Here is a 23,214-nt window from a genome sequence, read left to right as displayed (position 1 = left end):
TAATGCCCTGTATTTCTTTCCCTTCTTGTTTTATAAACCATTAGTACTACTCTTTTTTATTTTCATGACATATATTTTAAGAGACATAAAAAGGAAGGCTGGCTGATAGTAAAGATGTTACAAGGGACCTCAAGACTGATTTGTGAAGTAATTCCAGATAAAACAGTACAGTATCTGTAAACAGTATCTGGTGTAATATGTTGAACACTTGGATGAACTGACTTCTACATTACACAATAACAATAAAATCAAATAGAACACAGTTTAGAACATGTCTTTTAATTGAGGATTAACTTCTACAGCGCTACAGTATGAACAATCTCTGGAACAGGTAACTGAATCTATAGCTCAATAAATCTTATAATCTCTGCAAATAAATAAGTTAGTAAAAGTATCATATTGTGGTTTTTCCTGTCTGTGTAAACAGCTAATGATAATGCATGTCAGAAAAAAATAACAATAACGAGCAGCTGTGGTGCATTTACATTATTAAGGATCTTTAAGTACAATTCTACACATGACACGCTTAGAGAAGTATTTCTTACTTACATTTTACAAAGCCATCAACTGAAAGGACATAAAATACATTCAAAACTGAACAGAGAAGCAAGAGAGCTGTGAATAAAAAGACAACGTGTTTCAGTTGATACAACATGACACAAAGTATTGTATGGCTTAGAATTCCAAAGCCACTACCAGTTGCAGGCCTGAACTTGACAGCAAGTTCTTACTGGAGGAATAGTTACCTAACATCCAGGTTCTCTGTCTCAATACAGCCTGTTTGCTTGTCAGACTGACTCACTTTTGTGACCTACAAGTTCACAGGGCAGATCTTCTCAATGTGGTACCTCATAAGGATGAATCATGTACTGACATCTGTAAAGCCTACAGTCCTACTGAAGGCACTCAAGACCCCCAGAATGGCATCTGTGGTGCACAGAACCAGACTCTGAACCAAGAGTACCACCCACTACTAAGGTGTGCTGTCACAAAAGCAAGGTTAAGAAGCTATCCTTGGCAAATACTTTAACAGCTTTGCAAAGCTTAGCCAGGCACCAACAACACTGTAACTCACTTGAGCAAGAGAACACAGAGCTTTGCAGAAACATGAGGTGTTTGATTCTCAAACAGTCCTTGCCACAAACATGGGAGAAAACATGTTAATGGACTATAAAAAGGTTATGTTCAGCATGGATTTAAATTGTAAACTAGTAATAAATACCTTTTTGTTCAAAGACACAATTAACCAATCCAGGCCAGTTTGCCTGCCTGAGAATGTTGATTTTTCCAAGCCCTCCAGCCCAGTGCAGAACACTTTTTTTGTATGAACTTCCCATCCTTTTTTTTTCCCCTAAGGTAGATTAAGGAAGAGATGAATTCACAAAAACTATAAATGCAGCAAGTACCTTAAATTGTAACTTGCTGGAATGGTTGTAATTTCTTTTCATTCTAGTTTATTTGGTAATCATATAAATATCCAAATCTCCACTAAAGTTGCTTGTGAAGGCTGCAAGTACCACAGTCAGGGCAGTAGCTAGACCTAGATTTAAATTGCACTTATGTCCTTATGGCTACGAAAATGTAGGTTCTCATAGGCCACAGAAAAGGTCTCCATGCACCTCCCTGTTAACTAGTCATTGCAATCTGTCCATTAACATGAACCTGGCTATGTTCAGTGGGCAGTAGAAGCAACACACAACACCATTTTTCCAAGGCTGTTAATATTGAACTGTACTATTGTAAGCAGTGTGGCACAGCTATCTTGGCATAACAGTATGTCAAGAAATACATGCTTACAGACAGCAGGAAAGATAGCTGAGTGACACACAAAAGCCCAGTCTGTAAGATACCCTTCATGCACAGAAATCCTCCCAGCTGATCTCAGGAGCTCCCTGGACAGCACTTTTCTCACATCCCGTGTAGTAAGAGGTGACAGAAGTGATGTCTATCAGTTACTGCTCACAACAGCCTCAGTGAGCCTCTTGGCAGCTAACAGGGAAGATGCAATTTCTCAGCATCATATTCCTTTGTACTGCCCATGCCCTGAGATCAGGATCTGGTCTCTAGACATTCTAGGCAGAGCTGTGGAACAAGGTGATTCACTCAGTCTGTGTCAGAATAGTCTCTCCCAGTGGGAACAGTGTGTGAGTGCTGGGGGAACCTCAAGATATCCAGCTGTTTGGAGTTTATAAAAAGAATGGTGTTTTGTTACTACCAACAATAGGAAATATCACCTGATGAGTAGGAATCTCCTTCCAAATGCCTATTAATGTCAAGGTATTGACATTAGGTCAATGTATTGACATTAAAAAAGCTTCATGAGGTCATGCTCTGTGTTAATCCACTTCCAGAAGGCATATATGGCACAAGTAAAAAACACACCTTTATACAAACAATTTGTTAGAGACTACATCAAAACATGAAAGATACTGATGTTTGAACACGTTCCCAAAACAGGAAGACTTTAATGCTTTAGAAAACTAGGAATATGGCAGGGAGGAAGAAAAAAAAGACGGGTGTCACAAGGAAGTTGGAAAGAGAGCACCATATGAAAATCATACTTAGCTTTCAATGTCCATTTAACAAGCTAATTAAATGTTTCATGATGTTACATTGAAACTTAAGTAAGATACCTAGGTTAAAATGGTGAGAAGACTTTACCTGGCATTCTCACCATCTTTCAGAAGATATTAAAACAAAAGGCTTCAGTGAAAGGCTTCAATCAAAAAAACAAAGAGGAAGAACATGCTGCTTGTTTTTTTTTAAAGTACCTGGCATGTAAACTAATCTACAAGGCAACCTCTCTGGTCCATGAAACATTGAATGCAATACTGTAAGTAATTTTTAGCTTAATTTTTATCCATTTATCATTTAGTAAGAGCCTTCTGTACCTTTAAATCACTTTCAAAATTGTATCATTAGCTTGCATGCTGTTGCTTTATGAAAGTGCATATCCAAGATTTCAGCAAACAGTGGTGTATTTTTTTCATGTCACATGTACAAAAGGACATAAAAGTATCTCCTTGACTGACATATTCCTTAGGCCACAATGAAAACAAATGTAATACAGTATTATAGTGCCTCAGGTATTGCTGCTATTACAGGAATAGGAGTAGTATCTGAGAGATACGCTCATCCAGTCAAAGATTTCAAAGTCACATCCTCAAAGTACCCAATGTATTTTCAATGAATTCATAGCTATGGTCTTCAGTGAGTTGCCCTGACAGTTAAAAAGAGACACAGAACTCAACCTAATCTTAGTTGCTCACGTATCATCAAATTCATCTGCTTACTAACCACAAAATACTTCTAAAAGCTGTTGCGACGTTCCTCATGGATCAAATGGCAAGTGAAGTTTATAAAACAGTACTTTAAGAACTCTGGACAAATACAACTGCTAGTCTCAACACCTGTAACAACTATTTTGTGACTTAGTGTTGTAAATGTAGTTTATGTTTTAAACTTTTAATAACTTTAGCTGCACAGAAAACAGAGAAAAGGTTAAATTATAGCACCTTGCGTGAAATTTGTTCTGAAAAACACAAAGATGACACCTCTTAAAAGTCTAAGAAATACAACTATTCTATCTCAAGTCCATCTGTCGTTTCAAAGGAAGCTCATTTCTGTGAAACCAACACATGCATAAGTATCTCAAGTTTAAGGCACAAAATGGAATTTGAAAGTTAGAGATGTAGCAAATCCTCCCTTTTCATCACATTGCCTGACACACCCAAAAATGTGTATCTACAGTTTTCAAAAAAGCTGTGCTATCATAGAATTCTTGGAGCTAAAAGTGGAAACTGCCTATTCAAGCATGTAGGCCAAGCTCTTGCCAAAGGAAGATTATTTTTCACTATTGCATTACATCTAACAAAACCTTCCAAGAAACTTTATGCATTGATAAGCACTACTGTGTCATTCCATAACCTAAATGATCTCACTGGTAGGATCTTTCTCCTGAGATTCATTTGATATTTACCATGTTCCAAATGTATAGAATCAGTTTTAGTTACACTTTCATATAAAGCCTACTCCATTACATGTATTTGTCATATAACAAAAAATGACACATACTTAAAGGCTCAAACTTCCCGACTTCTTTCTTACTTCAACTAATTTTGTTACTGACCTCTGACTTTTCAGAAGACTGACTCAATTCCTCACTCCTGAGGTACTCAAAATATAAGACTGTACTCCAGAAATGACCTCAGCAATCATAAAGTATGATTTTGATTCCCAGCTGCCTGATGGAGCTCTTCTGCTTATATACTCCTCTTATGACATTAGTGATGCCAGAAGCAAGTTGCTTGCCTAAAAGAGAAAGGCTTCTTACTACATTATCATATTGTGGTGTTCTCCCTCTCTCACTAACTAATCTGACTTTCCTCTTCTCTGAATTGCTTAGGCTGCATCTAATCTTGTCTACATTTAATCCATCTGTTGGACCTCTCCTACTCAGGTATCATATAGTGTAATATCATCTGTAACTTTATTAATATACTGTATATTCCTCTTGCAGATTGCTGAAGACATTAAACAGAATTAGGTCACCACAGTATAAACAACTAATAGGGAGGAAGCAATTGAAATTGTACAATGGGGCCATTCACAGCACAATTTATATTTTAAGACACTATTTCAAATATATTTTACCTCAGCTATTTATAAGAAGTTAAATATCTCACTGTAGCTACAGTTTCTAAACACAACAATGTATTTTTTCTACATACATAATTCAATGTAGAGTAGGAAACATGTTGACAATCAGTCTTCCTCTGCAAATGAGTCTCATTCCAGCCACAGCTCAGAGAAAGGTAGGCACATCCAGCCTACCCCTCAGCACAAACTTTTAACCAGTTGATATTTTACCTAACATCCTACATATCTTGACAATTAAAAATGAAAATAGAGAGAGATCTAAATTTGCACCGACAATCAAGTATTCAGCTCCTTTCAAAAGTCCTCTGTGGCATAATCCTGTGACTCAAAGAATGTTGAACAACATGCTAACAGTACTTGTAACTAGAACAGTATTAAATATAAAGCTAAATAACATTTAAGTCACTCAGCCTATGAAAAACATCATCACCTAATTCATGCTGTTTTCCAGAAGACTCATTTTCAGTACAACTTATCAGCTCTCCTGTTCTTGATGAAAGCATAATAGCCAACTATTCCAGTTCTTAAAGCTAATTGTCAACCTACTGAAAATAAGAAAACAATTTGTTGGAAGAATTGAACAATTAAAAATCGAACTGACACCACAGAGGAAAAGATAAGCCTGAAGATATAGTAATTGTAAAAATAATACAGTCCATACTATTTTATGCACAGTTTTTTATTCTTGTTCCATGTTTTAAAACTTGGACTCAGAAATCACAGGAAGTTTTGGATTTTTTACCCTCTTTTCTTTCCATTAGAAGCACCATAGTTACAGCTGGGTTCAGTCGTCCTTTTCCACAATCACTTCTCCATGAAGCACCCTTCTTCTCTGACGCAGCATGTGGAGGTAGAGTTGTGGAAATACTTGATCAAAGCATAAAAGAAAGCAAATTAGATGAAAAAGACTAAACAGATCACATAAAAAATACAGTTCTGCAAAATGATGAACTGAGGAAAAATCATGGCATGTGGTGCTGCAGTTGGTTGAGGTAAATAATAACAAGTCATGAACACTGCACTGAACAACAAAATTCAGACAAGGCCCCCTGAACGTGTATCTTGTGTTCAAAAAACTTCCCTCCAAGATTTTCCTTGTACAAACAGGATTAAAGGCTGTCTGGCAGTGCCTGAAGTCTTTAAATCTGTGCTAAGGTAAGCATGTTTAAATTGAGACTTGGAGGAGGATACAGATTTACCCTACTTGTTCAACTCCAAAGTAAGGAGCCCTCTTTCTCATGGGCCTCTGAGATCTACTACATTATTGTCCTGCTGACACATTTGATTCTTATATTTAATGGATAGAAAATTGGATTCATTCCTGAAGCACTGCATTACAAAAATGTTTGTAAAACTGTTAGTAATGTTAGGATGGCTTAGGACATTTTTCACTCATATCACAGAATCACAGAATGTTAAGGGTTGGGAGGGACTTCGAAAGCTAATCCAGTCCAACTCCCCTGCCAGAGCAGGACCACCTAGAGTAGGTCACACAGGAACTTGTCCAGCTGGGTTTGGAATGTCCCCAGAGAAGGAGACTCCAAACCCCATCTGGGCAGCCCCTTCCAGTGCTCCCTCACCTCAATAGGGAAGAAAATCTTCCTTGTATTTCTTCAGAACCTCTTATACAAATGTCTCTCACAGGCCTTCAAGATTTCTTGTGACAAAAAAAAAATCAGAGTGTGTCCATATACTGTGAAAGTCCATGTTTAACCTCTTAAACCAATACCTCTTATGGGCACAGACCATAGATCCTTTTAACTTCAGTCTTCCTCCTTCTCAATGCCTCTCCCTAATCTCTTGCCTTGTTTCTAGTCTCACTGTCCAGTTTAGTTAAAATACTCTGTCTGCCTAGTTCAGCAATGCTAATTCTAGCCCCATTCATGGTGCTGTACCTGAACCAAGTTGCTTTCTCCCTGTCTAGACAGCTTAGGTACCACTGGAGATAACACTGAAAGTGAAACAGATGGTCTCACTAATCTAAGCTCTGGTTAGCCAATTGATCTGTAGATTCTGGTATCCAGAAGTACAAGGACTATCTGATTAAACAAGGGACTGAATTATGTTCAGAGAGGTTTCATGGATAGATTTCTGTGAAAATAGAATCTTGCATAATATTGCTTGAAGTTTTTCCTCAAATGATAATTTTCAGAGGTCACATCTAAACAGAACAAGGTAAATCTCTGGCACAACTTGCAGGACAATGTTTAAGCCATTGCTTCAAAATGGCAGAGGCACTAGAGTGTCTCAGTGACACAGTTAGAAATATTTCTGTAGGTAAGCAAAAAGGTTTCTTTTCATTTCTTCATCTTAGAATCCTCAGTTTTTAGATTTTCACTGGAATTCTCAGGACAGCTGATGTTCTGAGGCAGATAACAGGACTGAAAATTTCTATCAAGCCAATTAAAGCACAGCAAAGCTCAGAACAACAGAAAGCAGGCTTTTCTAGCAGGAAGTGCTCAGCAAATCTAACTACAGGCAGCAGTTAACAGCATGCAGACAATTGATTCTTATGTCATTAGCATTACTACAGTTCAGTAATACTTACACGGCACATAGGAGAACATGACAATAATAAGGAAGTAATAGTAGTCAAAGGAGACATTATATTTGTTGGGAAGCCTCAGTGAAAACATTCCTGTTTTCTTCACATAGGGTAAAGCAGCATATATGGTTAGCAGTTCACCTGCAACTCCAGCAGGATACAAAATGATAAAAAAGTTGTATCTGCATTAAAAGAAAAAACCCTTGTGAGAAACACCCCATGAATTCAGTATTTCTTTTTGCTATTATTAGTGGCACAGCAATGTATTACAGTAGCTCCTGCACCAAAATCAAGGACTGCATCCTGACTTGGCACAGAATACCAGTTTCAGTTACTTTGGATAGCGTTACTTAGGTTTACAGAGAATGCATTCCTCAGGCCTTTTATGTCTAAGCAATGAAGCATCCCACTGTTTGTATGTCTTTCTAATATTAAAGAGTTAAAAAATCTGCAAATTTGTGGTCTCCAATAATGACTTTTTAACAAAATTTACCAATCTTGCTCCTGTTGTCATTTACAGGACTCAGATCAGGACTAGATCCTAAATTTAGATGATCCCACACATCTTTGTCACAGTGCACACACATTGAGACAACTCTATGTATTATAATTTCTTTGAACATAATGAAAACATGGATAAACATCAGAAACTTGTTTTATGCACTGCCATGTGGAAAATCCAAGTAATACCACATTTACCAATAAAGAAAATGGAAATAAAAAATAAAAGAGAATGAAAGTGCCAGAAACTTATCAAGATCCATTTCAAAACGGGAGGTTGTTCAAATAAAAGGCAGAGACGATTTAAACAAAAGGTGGTTTGAATGCCATAGGCCACATAGACAGTGACAAAATGAAAAACACAATCAGTAGGGTTTGTGCTGTCCTTATATACAGTGCACAATGGAGAGGCAGTTTCTCCTAAGGAATAGCTCTCAAGTTCATGCAAGGAACAGCAGTGAGAGCTGTCACACAGAGAGGAAGGTACAGCGAGTACTGCATGATCAAAAGAAATGAGATCCAAAACAGCAGCAACCAAACTTCAGAGCCTCCTAGGAGCAAATGGGCTTAGAGGACTCACAGGTCAGATAACAGATTAGCAAGAGTGTGAGAAGGAACTGATGTCATGATCTACCCTCAGTGTGTATCTAGGCAGTGAAAAAAAACCACCCAAACCAAAGTAAAAATCCCAAGCAGAACACATCTCTTCCATTAACAATGGCCAAATGTTTTATATAAGCAAAAGATCAGAAATTTCCAGCTCACTTGGAGTACTGAATTTATGCCTACTTGTTTTGTTTGAGTATCCATAAATGCTGATGAGATATTTTGGACTTTACGGAGAAATAATGCATTTTCAAATGTTTTCTTTACAGTATATTTCACCATATAGCTCTGTTGTGAGAATGTCCCTTTCCCCTGTTGTCTGTTCTAAGGAAACAAATATTCTGTTGTTCAAAGCACACTGACTTGATGTCAAAAAGTGTGTCTGTCAGTACAGTAAAGAGAATGCATTTCTCTTTATGAAGCCTGCATAAAAGCATATTAATTAAGTCACACCTGACCTAGTGCTTGAACATAACAAAGCATAAGTATCTTGAACATAACATGGGTGTTTGGTATTAGCAAAAAGATAATGTATTATAAGAATGGACATAAATATCAAATATATCAAAGAAGTGCATTAGAAGCATCAGAACTGTGTTACCTAAAAAACAAAAATAAGGGAAACAAACAAATACGTACTTTTAAATTAGAGTTGCCTCTTTTTTCCTTCTAACAGTGTTAAGTGTGTCTTGAATGTATTTTTCATATAATGATTACACAGAATACCGCTCTTCCAGTTAAGTCTCCTGATAAACATGCAGTCTCTGTAATATAAGTGATCTAGTGGCCAACATTACATATGCTTCAGAATCAAAGCAGTTTTGATATGGAAAACACTTTTTATGCAGGCTAAACTAAGTTGATATTTAGCTCCACTATGGGGATATAACCTTACAAAAGCTCTGATGAAGCAGAACTTCCCATACAGTAATAACAAGAATACACCTGAGTGACAACTCCTACATTTTCAAAGCCCTGAAATCTACAAGGATCAGCACAGGTGCTTAATTTTGGGCACTGTATTCAAAAGCATCCCAAGGAGTCATGCTGTAAGTTAAAAGGTGACTCCAAAGATAAAGAAAAAATGTAATGTAAATGAAAGCAGAGCTCAAACTGAGAGACACAGAAAGCAAAGAACAAATCACACCCCAGAAAACTCAGTTGAACTATTTTTAACGTTTTAAACCAAGTAACAATGATCCCAAATACAGAAAGCAACTGACTTGCACTCTGCTGACACATAACCAAAGCTCAGACATCTGCTCTCCTGTGTGTTAGCTCAGCATGCGTGAAACTAACATGCACAGAACCATGAGAAACTCAAGTGCAAGACATCTCCACCTGGCCCATTTAATGAAGTATGGCAAGTGGTTGAGCAGGTTGAATGTGTAGAAGGAATATCGAGTAATCTCTGTCACAGTCCATACGACCAGAAAAAGAATAACGCTCTCCTCATTCTGGATCTGCAGAAGTACAAAGAACCAACACTTTCTTCATCCTTAAGCTTATTTTCTGTGCAAACTGCAATAGGCTTCTGTTTAAGATACATGGAACAGAACTAACATCTTGTAAAGAAAGAAAATTCTGGCATAAAAGTGATACGCTGTAACCATTACCACGTACAGTTCTTTATCATATGTATTTAGTAACATACAGACAATGCAAACTGAACAATCTTTAACCATTACACAAATATCAAGATACAAACTCCTATAATTAACCTTATTCCTCCTCTTTATTCTCTGCCTGCATTTTCACTATGCTGTCTCCATCTTTTTATTTGTGATTTACTTGTTTATTTTTATTAAGCAGGAAATGATGCCACAGAAGATACATTCGTTTCACAATCAGTTTTTACTCATTCTGCATTTCATTAGTCTGTCTTCTAGACTTCCTCTTCTTTTTTATTTTGCTTCTTCCTCACTGTATAATGCACATCTCCATGAAAATGTAGACAAAAGGAATTGCTTAGTATAATCTACTAAATGGAAGAGAAAATCAAGTCGGGCAGACTTCAGGGAGCTGTAAGATAGTTAAGGAGCTGGAACACAAATGGATCACTAAATGAATAGTAGTTGGTAGATCGGGAGCTTTGGGTAAACTCAACAATTTGGTTTAAGTTCTGAGTCATTAAACTGCCTCATCAGTAGATAGCACATCTCTCTGCTATTTCAAATCATTGTTTCTTTTTCACTCTAAGTGAACAAATAAACAAAAGTCCCCAAATATAAAGAAGGCAAGTGGGGATCTATTACAAACACTACCTTCTGAGAAGAAGAATTACACCCAAGTAATTTTCTTTTCTTTAAAAGGGGAGGAATTTTGTAATACACTTCCATGCCTGAAGGCTGAAAAGCTCCAGGGATGTCTGTGAAATAAAATAAAGTAACACAAATTTTGTTAAAATTACAAAAAGGGAAATGATTTTTGTTTTTTTTTAATAAAATGCAACCTGGTGACAAAGTTTAATACATCTCAAAGATGCTGAAAAACCACAACTCTTGTAAAAGTCAAGAACTGTAAATGCTCACCATCTCATAAAACTGCATCCTCAATGTGTCAAAGAGGGTGCACTTCTTTTTAGTAAAAGCATCTCATCAACATCACAAAAGGAGATACAATAACACTGCCAAACTCACAAACAAATAGCAACAACTCAAGTGCAAAGACATTCAAACAAATAAGCAAAAGTAAAGACAGAATTAGACTGTTCTTAGCCTCATGCGGTTAAAGACAACATTGATAACTCAAACTTGGATTCATGTCACAATGCTAAATCCAAGCAGAAGAGCTTTAAATAAGTATGCAGAGAATTCCTGTCTGTGGCCTTGCAAATCTCCAGTCAAGTACAGATATCTGGGTCTGGCTATTATCACTAACATGCCTCTCACCACCTAGAGTGACCCTGAACATTCATGCCTGCTAAGCAGAAACAGTGTGAAATACAATCAGACGTACATTTAGCTGTATTTTTTCTTGGACACAGCTTAACCTACTGTACTGAAGATAGAGGAAACAAAAGAAATGACTGGATACGTTATAGATTTAATCCACTGCAGAAAAATCACAAAATGGCAAAATGCAGTGCTATATTCCAGCATTGATGTAAACATTCAGTGGGAAAGTTGTTAATCTTTGAGATATTTTCCACTAAGAAAAAAAGTAAAACACGTGGCTTAAAAAAAAAAAAAGCTAAGGGATGCCTATTCCATGTTAAGAAAAGCGACAGTAAACGCAAGGATGAAGTGTAGCAAATGAGTCCTCTGTGAACTGAAACAAAGGGACCTGACAAGGGAGGCAGGTGCTGCGGCATCCCCTTAGCAGAAAAGGACATGCCACCTGCTGGTGAGACAGTTTAATGGCTCAGCTTTTCGAAGGTACAGCAATTCAGGAGCACAGGCTCAAAATCCATCACTTCATTCCTACATGCCCTTCACAGCAAACAGGCCTCAGAAACTGAATGTCCTCTCTACTAGCTGTAAGCAGTCTGTTTGCTTCCTTCTGCTAATGAATCACTAGACTTATAATAACCTCCTACAGCCAGGTAAATAAACTATCATCATTTATACAGGACCTTAAGTGTCACTGTGGCATGCTGCATGATTTGATACATTTTTAATGAAAAAAAACCCACAACAATGAGCATGCCATCAAATGTTAATATTACCATAACATTAAAGTCTCGAGAAGGTTCCAAAAATAAGTTGTAAAACCACAATCATGTTTATCCAGGTAAATGCAATTTAAGACATATTTTCATTTAGATTAATTCAGTAGGTATTAATTTAAGGGTTTGAAAGGCAACCAGCAACACTATGATAGATTTGCTGGTAAACTGTAACAGCATTCATTGATATCACTTAGGCAGACCACAGCTAGCATGATGCCCAAGACAGCACTGATTCACAGCTAAGACCCAGCCCCAGCTTCCTGGGTAGAAGCTCATAAGTTCCATCCTGTAACCCCAACTTACAAACTCACCCCCAGTTAGTTAAGTATCCTCTGTAGGAATATCTTTCTTGTGAAATGAGAACTGTATTAATAGCTTCTCCTTCAAAACAAACAAAACACACACATACCTGTTTTATACTATGTGCAATGAACCACACCATGAAGATTCTTGAACTCACTTGGACCCCAGTCACAAGCACAGATGTGCGAACTATTCCTTAAAAAGAGAAACATGTTATCTCTGCTCCACAATTCCTGTTTTAATTAGTTACAGGAGAAACTAAAACAAAGAACTCACCAACTGCACAGTGGACTACCTGTAAATAAAAATAAGTTAGAGGTTACTGATGTGTCGTGTGTTACTATCTACACTGTAAACATGGCCTTTTGATATTAATGTAAACCTAGGCTTAATTCTGAAGAACTGTTTTTCTGTCTCCAACTAACAGTCTGTAAAAGACATACACACCAGAACCCTGATAACCAATGCTGTGATGGGCTCAGTATCTGATCTGTGCAAATACATGAAAGAGATTCATTTTCCTAATGAATTGGACATATTACATATTTCTATAAATACAAAGCAGCTATTTTTTCAACTAGTAAGTTTCCCTTATGTTCTCTTATTCAGAAAAAAATTGTACAGGACAGTGTGGCAGTACATATATCTATATACATACACACATACACACAGCAATTTTAAAATGTTCTGTGTTCATTTTGGATTAATAACATTACTTTGCCAATGACAGCTATCAAGCTTCAGATTTGTTGTATTTTCTGGGCAGTAATGTTTAGTAAATAGAGTGCTTTTTGTTATTTTGTCAGATTTGAGTAAAATTACTTATTGTGAAGGTTGAACACCACAAAAGCCTATATACAGTTGGCCACATGACTGTAACTTGCTTAAACTAGGCAGATTGAGGAAAAAAAAAATTAAATGTAGACAGCGACTCCATTGTACCTGGGAAAGAACTCTAAGTGCTCAACACACCCAACAGTTGCATTCCACAGAGGTACCATGGACTAAGAACAGTAGTGCACAGATGCCTCCAGTTGTATTCTTTAAAGAATACTTTGTACAACTTGCACAGACCCTTTTCTAACAGATTATATAGGGCATAGGAATCCAGTCTGAACATAAGTATAAGCAGGAAAGGCACAGAAGCATAATGAGTCCAGGATAAAGAGTAAGAGGGAAACTATCATCTTTGGAGATGGAGACGAGATATTTGCTGCACTAAAGGGTTTATCTGTTGTCTGGAATGCCTTCAGAGATTTTGCCTTTGAATTAAAAGACTCTCAAATCAAACTAGTTCCCAGATAGGATTTGACTTAAAGAAATCTTAGAATTAAGTTTGAAAAAATCTGCTCATTTATTTCAACTAATCACCTTGCCTCCCCCAAAAAAACTTCATACTTTAAGTACTAACATGATATTTTGGTATTAAACTCAGGTTAATAACGTGTTTTTCCCATGTTACACTGCAAACTAATGTTTAAAATTTACCTCAAGCAAAGCAAACGTCTGGAAAAATTTCAGTGTCTTTTGAACGCTTCTGAATAAGCCTCTATGCGTTCCTTTCTGTATATAAAACCGAGCCATGGCAATCCCTAACACCAGCCACCTACAAAAGAAAGAGAATGGATACATTGCAAATTAGAATTCTAAAACCACTCTAAATAATTTAGTATGATGTTTTCTTCACAGAATCTCTTTGCTTCTTCACTTGTTGGTGTTCTTAAGAGATTATTAAAACTATCTTTACACATACATATTATATAATGTTATGTAAACATTACAGTCTTTTATCTCTTTACTTGGGAAAAGGACAGAGAATGACTTGTTTACCTGCAGAGGACTGACTTGAATTGAGGGGAACCCCCAAAACCATGGATCTGTCAGATTTTTCACTAGTAATGACTACATATTTTTACTATTAAATCCCAATGCATCCTTACTGTAAGTTACTTGAAAACACGTGATGAACTTGGCACTAAAACCACTGTTTTGGGTCACAGGTTTGTGTAAGTAAAGGACTGGAAACTAAACATATGATTTTTACATTTTTCATGGTGCTCCAACTCATAATTTTCAGAACTGACTAGTGATGTGAATGTTGCTGTTTGTTATTATCCAACTGAAGTTACCATTAGTAACAAGAATAGTATATTTGTCCAGACAGTGCAGTGTAGCAAAGTGTTTTCTAGAGTTTTAGCAAACTAATATGTGTTTGCATGTTAGCAACCACTCTAATTAAAAAAAAAGAAGTGACTTATCCTTCTTTCTAGCAAAGGTTTAAGGGACTGAAATGGCAGATCAGTACCCAGTCTCATTGAAAGTCCCAACTGGAAACAGTGCCTTTGTTAAAGAATTTTCCATTTCCTGAGTGCAGTGGCTTTTCTGAGATCCAAAGTCAAAACCACTGACAATGAAAGAAATTGACTGACAGAAATTCATGCCTACATAAAAAACTATTTAAGAAAAACATATTTGCAGTCTTTGCTTCTGAGTATAGTCCACGATTACTTCTCTCTGCAACCCTTTTGTTAGAATGAGGTGCAGAAAATGTCTTGTTAGATGTATTATGACTTTGTAGGCTAGGGCTAGGACAGAGCTCTTGCTGTCACCATTCATGCTGCCAGCTGGATAAAAACTTGCTGTCACCTTTCTTTTGTCAGACACTTCAGTATAAAACAGGACAGCTTTACTGTGAAGGACTACTAGCAATACTCCAGTAATTCCCTGTTTCCACAGCAGTGAGAGACAACCTTAAATTAATGCACTGGGATTTTAAATCATTATAAAATCTAAGTAACACTAGTGGGGGCAAATTTTGGAGATCTGGAAGATCGGATTCATAGGCTTAAAGTAGAAGGGATCAATCATTCCTACCGTGTGGGGAAGCCTTACTGGAACTCCACGTGAGTTTGAAATGCCATCATGAAGTGCTGGGATGGGCCGTGCCAAGTGGCTGCGTAGCAGTAGCCGCTGCGCGTAAGAGTTGTTAAGGAGCTGATAGTGAAGCACATGCCATCCGAGGTGAGCAGAGCTGTCACGAGCCACATGACTCTTGTGCCATTATGGCATAATGGGACTGACCAAAGACCAGTATTTCCTGGTACCCTGTTTCCAGTGTTAGCCAATGCCTTCTGCTTATGAAAGAGTACAAGAACAGAAGATGTTTTCAATATTTATCTAAATTTTTATATAAATATTTCTCCAAATGTTTGTGTGCCCTCTGAGTATTTCTCTGACCCCTCTGCTTTGTTACTTCCTTAGCTAGAGTTCAAGTTGCTGTACAGCATGCTTGCTAAGGCTTTATGTAGAATGAAGGGATTGAGTAATAGACACCAATATCATCAAAGAAAAAGTTAAGTTAAAGTTACTGCAATTGTTGTGTTTTCACTTTTAGCTCTCAAAATAGTCATCCATAGATCTGATTATGCCTGTAAGCCTGATTAAAGAAGTTCTATACTTTCTTTGTCTTTGTGGGTTGAAACCTGAAGTTTCAAGGCATGTCACAAGCATGCTTTTTGTAAGAATGTGGTATAACTCTGCATTAAGGATGGAATATGTAGTACGCTACATTGAAAACCTCAGTTATACAAACATGGATTAATTATATGGAAGGAACTGCGCATGCCTTGGGTTATTGTACTAGGTGTGGGCTGGGAGGTGGGGATTAGCCATCGCCATTAAGTGAGCTCGTTCAATATACCTGCCTCTGGGAGCCAAGAGCATAGAGCACCCATCTTTCAGCACGTTGGCGTCTGATTTTCAAAGGTCACTTCTCAATACTTTTGAAAACTGCAGGGTAGTGCCTCTGTTAAGTATTCCTCTATTTCAAATGTATATTTGTCTCTTAAATTCTATCTGTATAATACTATAAGATTTTGTTCTTGTCTATTATTTCTCTGTTTCTGCATAAAATACACAAGTTTGCATGTCTTAATTCCTTTTGGTGTTAATGGAATCAGGAGAGACAAAAGTGGGAGATATCAAACCAGCACCTAAGGTCAAAACTAATATGGTTCGATAATCTTCTAGAGATATATAAAAGTCAGTGGCAAGAGTCAACGTTCATTAGCAAATTCACACATGGAGCACAAGGCTCAGGATTCAATGAGGTAACATTAACCTGACAACTAGAAAAAAAATACATAGAGTAAAAGCACTCTTCAAAAGGTGCTGCTGCAATATATGAACACACTTGAGTACGTGTTCAAGATTCTCAGATGCTAGTGAGAAGAATGCCATTACGATCATATTCCTGGCTTTCTGCATCAGTGCTTGAACTCTCGCTTCAGCTGCAGCCTCTCAGTTTTGCTCTACGGGGTTCAAATGGCTGACAGTTCACCCACTGGTAATTAAGATAAATCTGTTCTCATGAGGAATGTCTGCCTAGAAGTTATAAAACTGTTTGGTTTTAGCTTTCTTTCAAGTATGTTAAATTAATAGGTTGCTGTGGCTTTTTTTTTTTTCCTAGGAGTTAGCGGAGAGAACAAACTGTCAAAAAGTGAAAATAGGTGCTTCAAGCATTAACACATAAACACCAGTGCTTTTATGATCTGTTCTTCCAAATAAATACCCACTTTCTTCGAAGCAAAGCATTGCAGTATGGAGCACTAGCTCAAACGAGCCCCTCGAGTTATTATAGCTCTCTTCCCCTCCACCTACCCCCTGCTCATCACCAAACGCTCGCTGGCGCTAAGGACCACGCTCGGCTTCAGAAATCTGCCTCTCTGGGAGCCAGTGCGAGCTCTGCTCGCTGAGATTCAGAGCTCACGGGCCTGACGGGGCTGCCCCAGCCGGTAACCCGGAGCGTGCCCTCACGGAGCCAGCCGCCGGCGGGAACCGCCGCCCGGGAGCCCCGTGCCCCCACAGCGCCCGAGGCCGCTACCCCGGCACCTCAGGCGGCACGCGGGACCGCTTTCCCCTCACCGGCCAGCAGCCCCTTCCAGGCGAGGAGCGGCGGGCCGCGGGAGTCGGTCCGGATGGGGGCGGCGGCACCGAGGGACGTACCGCGGGACGTACCCTGTACCGAGGGACGCGGCCTGCGCGGCACCCCCGCCCGGCATTCCTGTCCCGGCTATACTTAACCTCTGCGGCGGGCTCGGGGTGACGCGCCGGCGGCTGGCAGCGCTGCACCGTATTAGGCAATGCCCAGCAGGCAAGGGCTAGCTTCGCTCCCGGTGGCTCCCCTGCGCCCCCGGCTCCCCCATCCCCGGCAGGCCAGCCCGCCGTATCCCCGGGAGCCCCGGGACTCCGCCTCGCCTCGGCCGCGCTGCGGCTCTGTGCCCCGCTGAGGCGCTGCGGTACCAGTCCGCGGCGCGCCCGCTCCCGCTTACCCCGCGGTCATGGCGACGTTGTAGAAGATGAGCCAGGCCGTGGCCAGGGCGCCCAGCTTCCTCTTCTTGCCATTCTCTTTCTCCTCCACCGTGCCGTTGCCGCCTCCGTCCTCCTCGCTGGACGCCATGGTTCCCGCCGGCCAGGCAGCGAGAGGCGCACACCCGCGGGAGGAGGGGCTCCCTCCGCGGCGGGGCTGCGGCCGCGCTGACAGCCGGACCGCGCGCTGTCTCTCACCCCATCCGTCTTCCCCGAGGGCCGGTGCCCGCCGCCAGCTGCTCACATGGCGCAGCGCTCCGCCCTCCGCCGCGCAGGGCCTCCCCGGGCCCGGGCCGGCGCGGCCCCCGGGCGGGGCGGGGGAGCCTGGGGGCCGCCGGGCGGGCAGGGTCTCGGCCGGCCCTCACACGAGGTACTCGGGCGTCACGCCGCTGCCCCCTTCCGCCTGAGGAAGCTCCTTGGGGTTTGGTACCGTGCCTCCAGCTTTGCGGGTGACCGTCAGGCGTCGCCCACCCCAACAAAAATGAGTTCTTGAAGGAGAGGTGTGCCCGATGTTGAACATCTGGGAGTCTAGTCAGAAACTGCCTGATGGGAGTATGCCCAGGCCCCCACCTCAGAGGCGCACCAGCCATCTGCCCGGGTCTCCTCGAGAAGAGGGCAACTTCCAGTCTGGTAAGTCTCAATAAATACCACACTCAATACACGAGGAAGACTAAGGCCCACATTTAAAAGAGAGGAAATTTCCTCCTAGGGCTCGAAGAGAACCCAGGTGGCAGATGATATTTGAATATGCCAGTTGTCTTGCACAGGGAAGCAAAGCCAGCACAGGGAGCGTTGCTTGGATTAGCTCTGGAAGAGGGGACAAGCGCCAGCCTGAGTGACCTGGCCCTTCAGAGGTGCAGGCTGCATCCACCATCCTGACACATGGCTTTGTGCTAACATGGGGATGCTGTTCAACACTTCAGGTAGTGTATAGGTAACCTTGGGCTTTTCATTTCCACAGCTAAGCATGGTCATCATGCTTAGCTCAGGGCACACACTTCAAACACAGGCATTTACAGACAGAGTTCCAAAAGTGGGCCAGGATATGCCTTTGAAACGCTACTTTTTCAGTCCTAAAATATTCTAAGTCCATGTCTACCTCTTTTAGGATAGAGCAGGTCATCTCAATACTGAAAACACCTAGATGGTCTCAGTTTGCAGGCTTTGGTTGAAAGATAAGCTGATGTTCCATACAGAAACTCAGTCTCTCTCCTTACCAAAGCACACAAGCAGATTTTCAGCTTTCAGCCTCAAAATATACACCCACTGGCAACATCAAAAATGTAACCTGTAAATGCAAAAGTAGTAGTTGGCAAAACAGCACCATGTAGATGCTAGAAAGATTGTAGAACATAGCTATGTTATATATACACCATTGCTTTCCAAGTTGTCATAAATAGAATCCAATTTGAGATTCTTATAAAAAATCTGGACAAAAGAATTTACAAATAGGAAACAACCTAATTCAGAAGTTTTTGCCAACTTTGGGCTTCAGAGGAATGTGCAAGAAACTATGTAGTGGGTAAATATAGGAGAATCTGAGCCTAAATTTCATCTCAATGTAACATAAGTTGGTTTAAACTCTGTAGTTTTCAAGACTATTTTCTATATTTACTATTTTAATTCTGAATATTCCTGCTATATTGATGTGGGTGTTTTTTTTCCACTCAGATTTCACTTCTCGAAACCTTCTGTCTTCTTGGCTTCGTCAGTGCAGTGTCAAAATGGGTATCCCAAATTAGCCACATACTATCTGTAACGTGGTTTTTGTCTCATTTGAATTTGCCAACTTCTGACTGAATTAACTGATTTCTAATGTAATTTTAAATAATGATCCATGGAGGAAGCCATGACCTGGTCCCAATTCTTAATATTAGTTGTGATTTTTAAATCTTTTTAGCTATCCTTTGCCATTTTTGCTCTTGAGATTTTTTCACAGCAGATTTGAGGGAACAAATGCTGTTTGCTTTCTGAAATAAACATTTTCCATTTTTAAACCCTTCCTTTTATATTTTCCATGCTTTTGCACAGAGTCTTTTTAAATTTGGTCAACAATGTTTGATACATTCTCATTAGAATGCTGTATTACTTTCCTTCCCACTATTTATTTGACCAAATTTACTGATTTTGAGTACACAAATTATGTGTAATGATGACCAGGTTTGTCTTCAGTTGATTCAGTCAATTAAGAACTTTTTAGTGAGGATAAGTAGCTCAATGTTTTTGCTGTAATAGTGTGAGGTTTATTTATGAGCATACAGTTTCTCTTGCCATCACACTAACCGTTCACCCAATTAATGAGAAACTTCTAAATAGCCTCATAATCCTTTTTGGATTTGAATAAATGAAACATTTTATGTCATTTGCAAGTTTTGCCATCCCATACTTGCCTGTGTTTCTTGAGCATTTAAGAGTGTATTAAGCACCAAACTTATTAAAGAACTTTCATAAATCCCCCACCAATTTCTTTTTGCCACAGGAAAGAGAACTTGCTCTTTTTGTTTCCCATGTTTTGATCCATGGAGGCATTTTATTCCTTAGTCTATAACTACTTCATATCCTTGGTAGTTCCTGTGTGACAATTTTTTAGCAGCATTTTCATTGTGTTATTTTTTTTTTAAATCTGTTCCAGGAGTTGCAACAAATTAACTGAAAGTTTTCTGTTGTTATTCTTTTAATCAGAATTTCTGTCAATTTACCATGTGTACCTTTGGGGTTTATTAGTCTGTGTTTTGTGAATCACTGTAAGATCCTTTATTTAAATATGTTAAAATGTCAGGTATTTTCACAGCATTAAGTACTGTATCTGTGCTTAACTAGAAATTTTGTACTTTTATAGCAGCAAAATCATTGAATCTAATATTTCAACTTTGACTACCACCTTTTAACCTTCCAAAAATCTCAAAGTTAAAGACAGATTTTGTCTACATTCAGAAATGTAATCGAAGTGAATAGGCTTATCCATTAATTGTATTATCTAAATTAGCTTTTTATATCAATTATGACCAGCTTATCGATTTATCTCAACTTTGCTGCTATGAAGTACACTCGGAAATCAACCTTCCTAATCAATTTTAAGATAGTCTTTTGTATTGTAGGTGGACACATCATTATGCAGGGGGGTTGGACTAGATGATCTCTAAAGGTCCCTTCCAACCCCTACCATTCTATGATTCCATGACACTCATTTTCAGCCTTTACATGCAGTTCTTCTTTATTCACCCTAGTTCCAAATCACCAATATTCTTATACTGTTATCATGACTGATGTTATCAATGTATATTTATCTTCTGAGTTCTTATTGTACAAGTAGATAATTCAATACCTTACAAAACTGAATGGGTTTTATTTCCAACCTATTCTCAGAAATGCAAGGTGAAGCTTTTTATGAGAATTATTTTCTCATACAGGGTTCTAGAATTACTTTTTTTTTTTAAATAACATTTACCTATTCAACATTTATGTGAAATGAAAAGTTGTAGGGCTCTGAAAAGAATATAATGACTTACCAGCTTATTACAGGGGAAGGACATCTACTGGGAAAGGCTGCAAGAATCACTTGGTATGAGCTCTGCAGAATCTTGAGATTACCTTTGTACTTGAGAACAGTTAGATGGCAGATGATGAATTTAAACCCCGAGTAAAGAGACTCTTTTATAAAAGGAATGACTTAAATTCTGCTTGTCCTTCTGCCCTATCTTCACTTAAGTGTGTGTGCCCCACACACTTTGCAAGACAACTGTTTAGTCTAAACCCTAACCCTAACCCTAACGGCTGGGGCCAAAGGTCAAGGGTCGGGGGTCAAAGGTCAAGGAGGCAGAGAGCAAAGGTCGGGGTCAAGGGTCGAAGGTCGAGGTTAAGAGTCAAGGGTCAAAGGTCAGGGGTCAAAGGTCATGAGGCAAGGCTCAAGAGTTGAAGGTCGAAGACCGTGTCGAGTCGGATGTAAAAGGTCAAGGGTCAGGGGTCGGGGTCAAAGGTCATGGGGTCGGAGGGCAAAGGCCAAGGGTCGAAGGTCGAAGGGTGGGATCAAAGGTCACGGGGGTCAAAGGTCAAGAGGTCGGAGGTCGAGGGTCGGGGTCAAAGGTTGGGGTTAAAGGTCAACTGTCGGGGTTAAAGGTCAAGGGTCAAAGTCATGGAATCGGAGGTCAAGGTCGAATGTCGAAAGGGCAAGGGTCAAAGGTTGAAGGGCAAGGGTCAAGGTCAAAGGTCAAGGGTCAAGATCAAAAGTCAAGGGTTCGGAGGTCGAGGGTCAAAAGGTCGTGGGGCCAGAGGTCAAAGGTAAAAGGGTCAGAGGTCGAAGGTCGAGGGCAAATGACGCGGTCAAAGGTCGGGGTCAAAGGTCGGGGGTCGGGTCAGAGGCCGTGGGGTCAAATGTCAGGGGGTCATGGGTCAAGGGTCGGGGGTCGAAGGTCAGGAGGTCGAGTGTTAAAGGTCAGGTTCATTAGGGTTAGGGGTTGTGTTGTGGTTGGGGGTGTGGCAGGGTCAGGGGGTGTGGTGAAAGGGGGAGGTGTGTTTGGGGGTGTGGCTGGGTTGGGGGTGTCGTTTGTGGAGGAGGTGGGGTTGGTGGTGTGGCTGGGTTGGGGGGAGGTGTTGGGGGTGTGGTGGGGTTAGGGGGTGTGGTTGTGTGTGGTGGTGTTAGGGAGTGTGGCTGGGTGGTGTGGAGGAGTTGGGGTGTGGTTGGTGGAGGAGGTGGGGTTTGGGGTGTGGCTCGGTTGGGGGGAGGGGTTGGGGGTGTGGGGAGGTGGGGTTGGGGAGAGGGTGTGGTTGATGGAGGATGTTGGGGTGGGGGTGTTGTGGTGTTGGGAGGTGGGGTCAGGGGTATGGTTTGGGGGTTAGGAATTATTCATGTGGGGTGATTAGTAATTAGGAGCAGGTATGTGGGTATATAGTGTAGAAAAAGAAGAAAAATAATAAGTCTGGTACAGCAGAAAATGGCCCAAAAAAATTCTCTGGGAGTAATTTTTTTTTGTTTTGTTTTTACTCCCAGAGAGGGGCCATTTTCTGCTGCTCTTAAACAAATTAAATTTAATTTGAAGTTCTGTTGAAATCAACAGAACAAAGAGAGAAAGAAAGAGAGAGAGAGAAACAGAAAAGAGAGAAAGAAAGTTTTATTTAGTTTTATTTTAAGGACTTGGGTTAGAAAGGGCTCTTTATCAAGGGAATAGTGTTCCAGCCTAACTCCCATTGGTCAGTGGAAGTATTTCTATATTCCTTCTTAGAGGAATGGTGGAGAATGGAAAGATTAATTTTAATCTTATCATTGGCTGAAAACTGGTCTGAGTTCTCAGCAAGAAAAAGTGACCATATTGGGTGTAGTCAGTTTGGCCATGCTGAGAACAGGTGATTGTGCCAAAAAAAGCACTAGGACAAGTGGTTCCCTGTGGAAGTGTCGGGAAGCTGGCACAGAGTGATGCTTCTGCCAGCATCCCCAGAGAAGCCCATGCACCCAGCCGCTCCCAGATTATCCACTTTTTTACAAGTATATCTCAATACATCACTATAAGCTTAGTAAAGCAAGTAGCATGAACACATTTTGATGTTTGACTTTGGTGAAATTGTTATC

General features: G+C 40.0%; 1 protein-coding gene across 1 annotated transcript; it reads right to left on the bottom strand.

Moving 5' to 3' along the window:
- Positions 1-4,762: 4,762 nt before the first annotated feature.
- Positions 4,763-17,884, bottom strand: HACD1 (3-hydroxyacyl-CoA dehydratase 1). The gene is made up of 7 exons (XM_061997177.1): positions 17,615-17,884; positions 13,773-13,890; positions 12,561-12,579; positions 12,391-12,479; positions 9,653-9,774; positions 7,208-7,386; positions 4,763-5,526 (listed from the first exon to the last, which is right to left on the bottom strand). The coding sequence occupies exons 1-7, from the start codon at positions 17,740-17,742 to the stop codon at positions 5,444-5,446; spliced, it is 738 nt and encodes a 245-aa protein (XP_061853161.1). The 5' UTR covers positions 17,743-17,884; the 3' UTR covers positions 4,763-5,443.
- Positions 17,885-23,214: the final 5,330 nt, after the last annotated feature.

Source organism: Colius striatus, chromosome 5 (genome assembly GCF_028858725.1).
Source record: "Colius striatus isolate bColStr4 chromosome 5, bColStr4.1.hap1, whole genome shotgun sequence".
Classification (NCBI taxonomy): domain Eukaryota; kingdom Metazoa; phylum Chordata; class Aves; order Coliiformes; family Coliidae; genus Colius; species Colius striatus.
The sequence above is the reverse complement of the archived record's forward strand: the minus strand, read 5'-3'. Positions and strand labels throughout refer to the sequence as shown.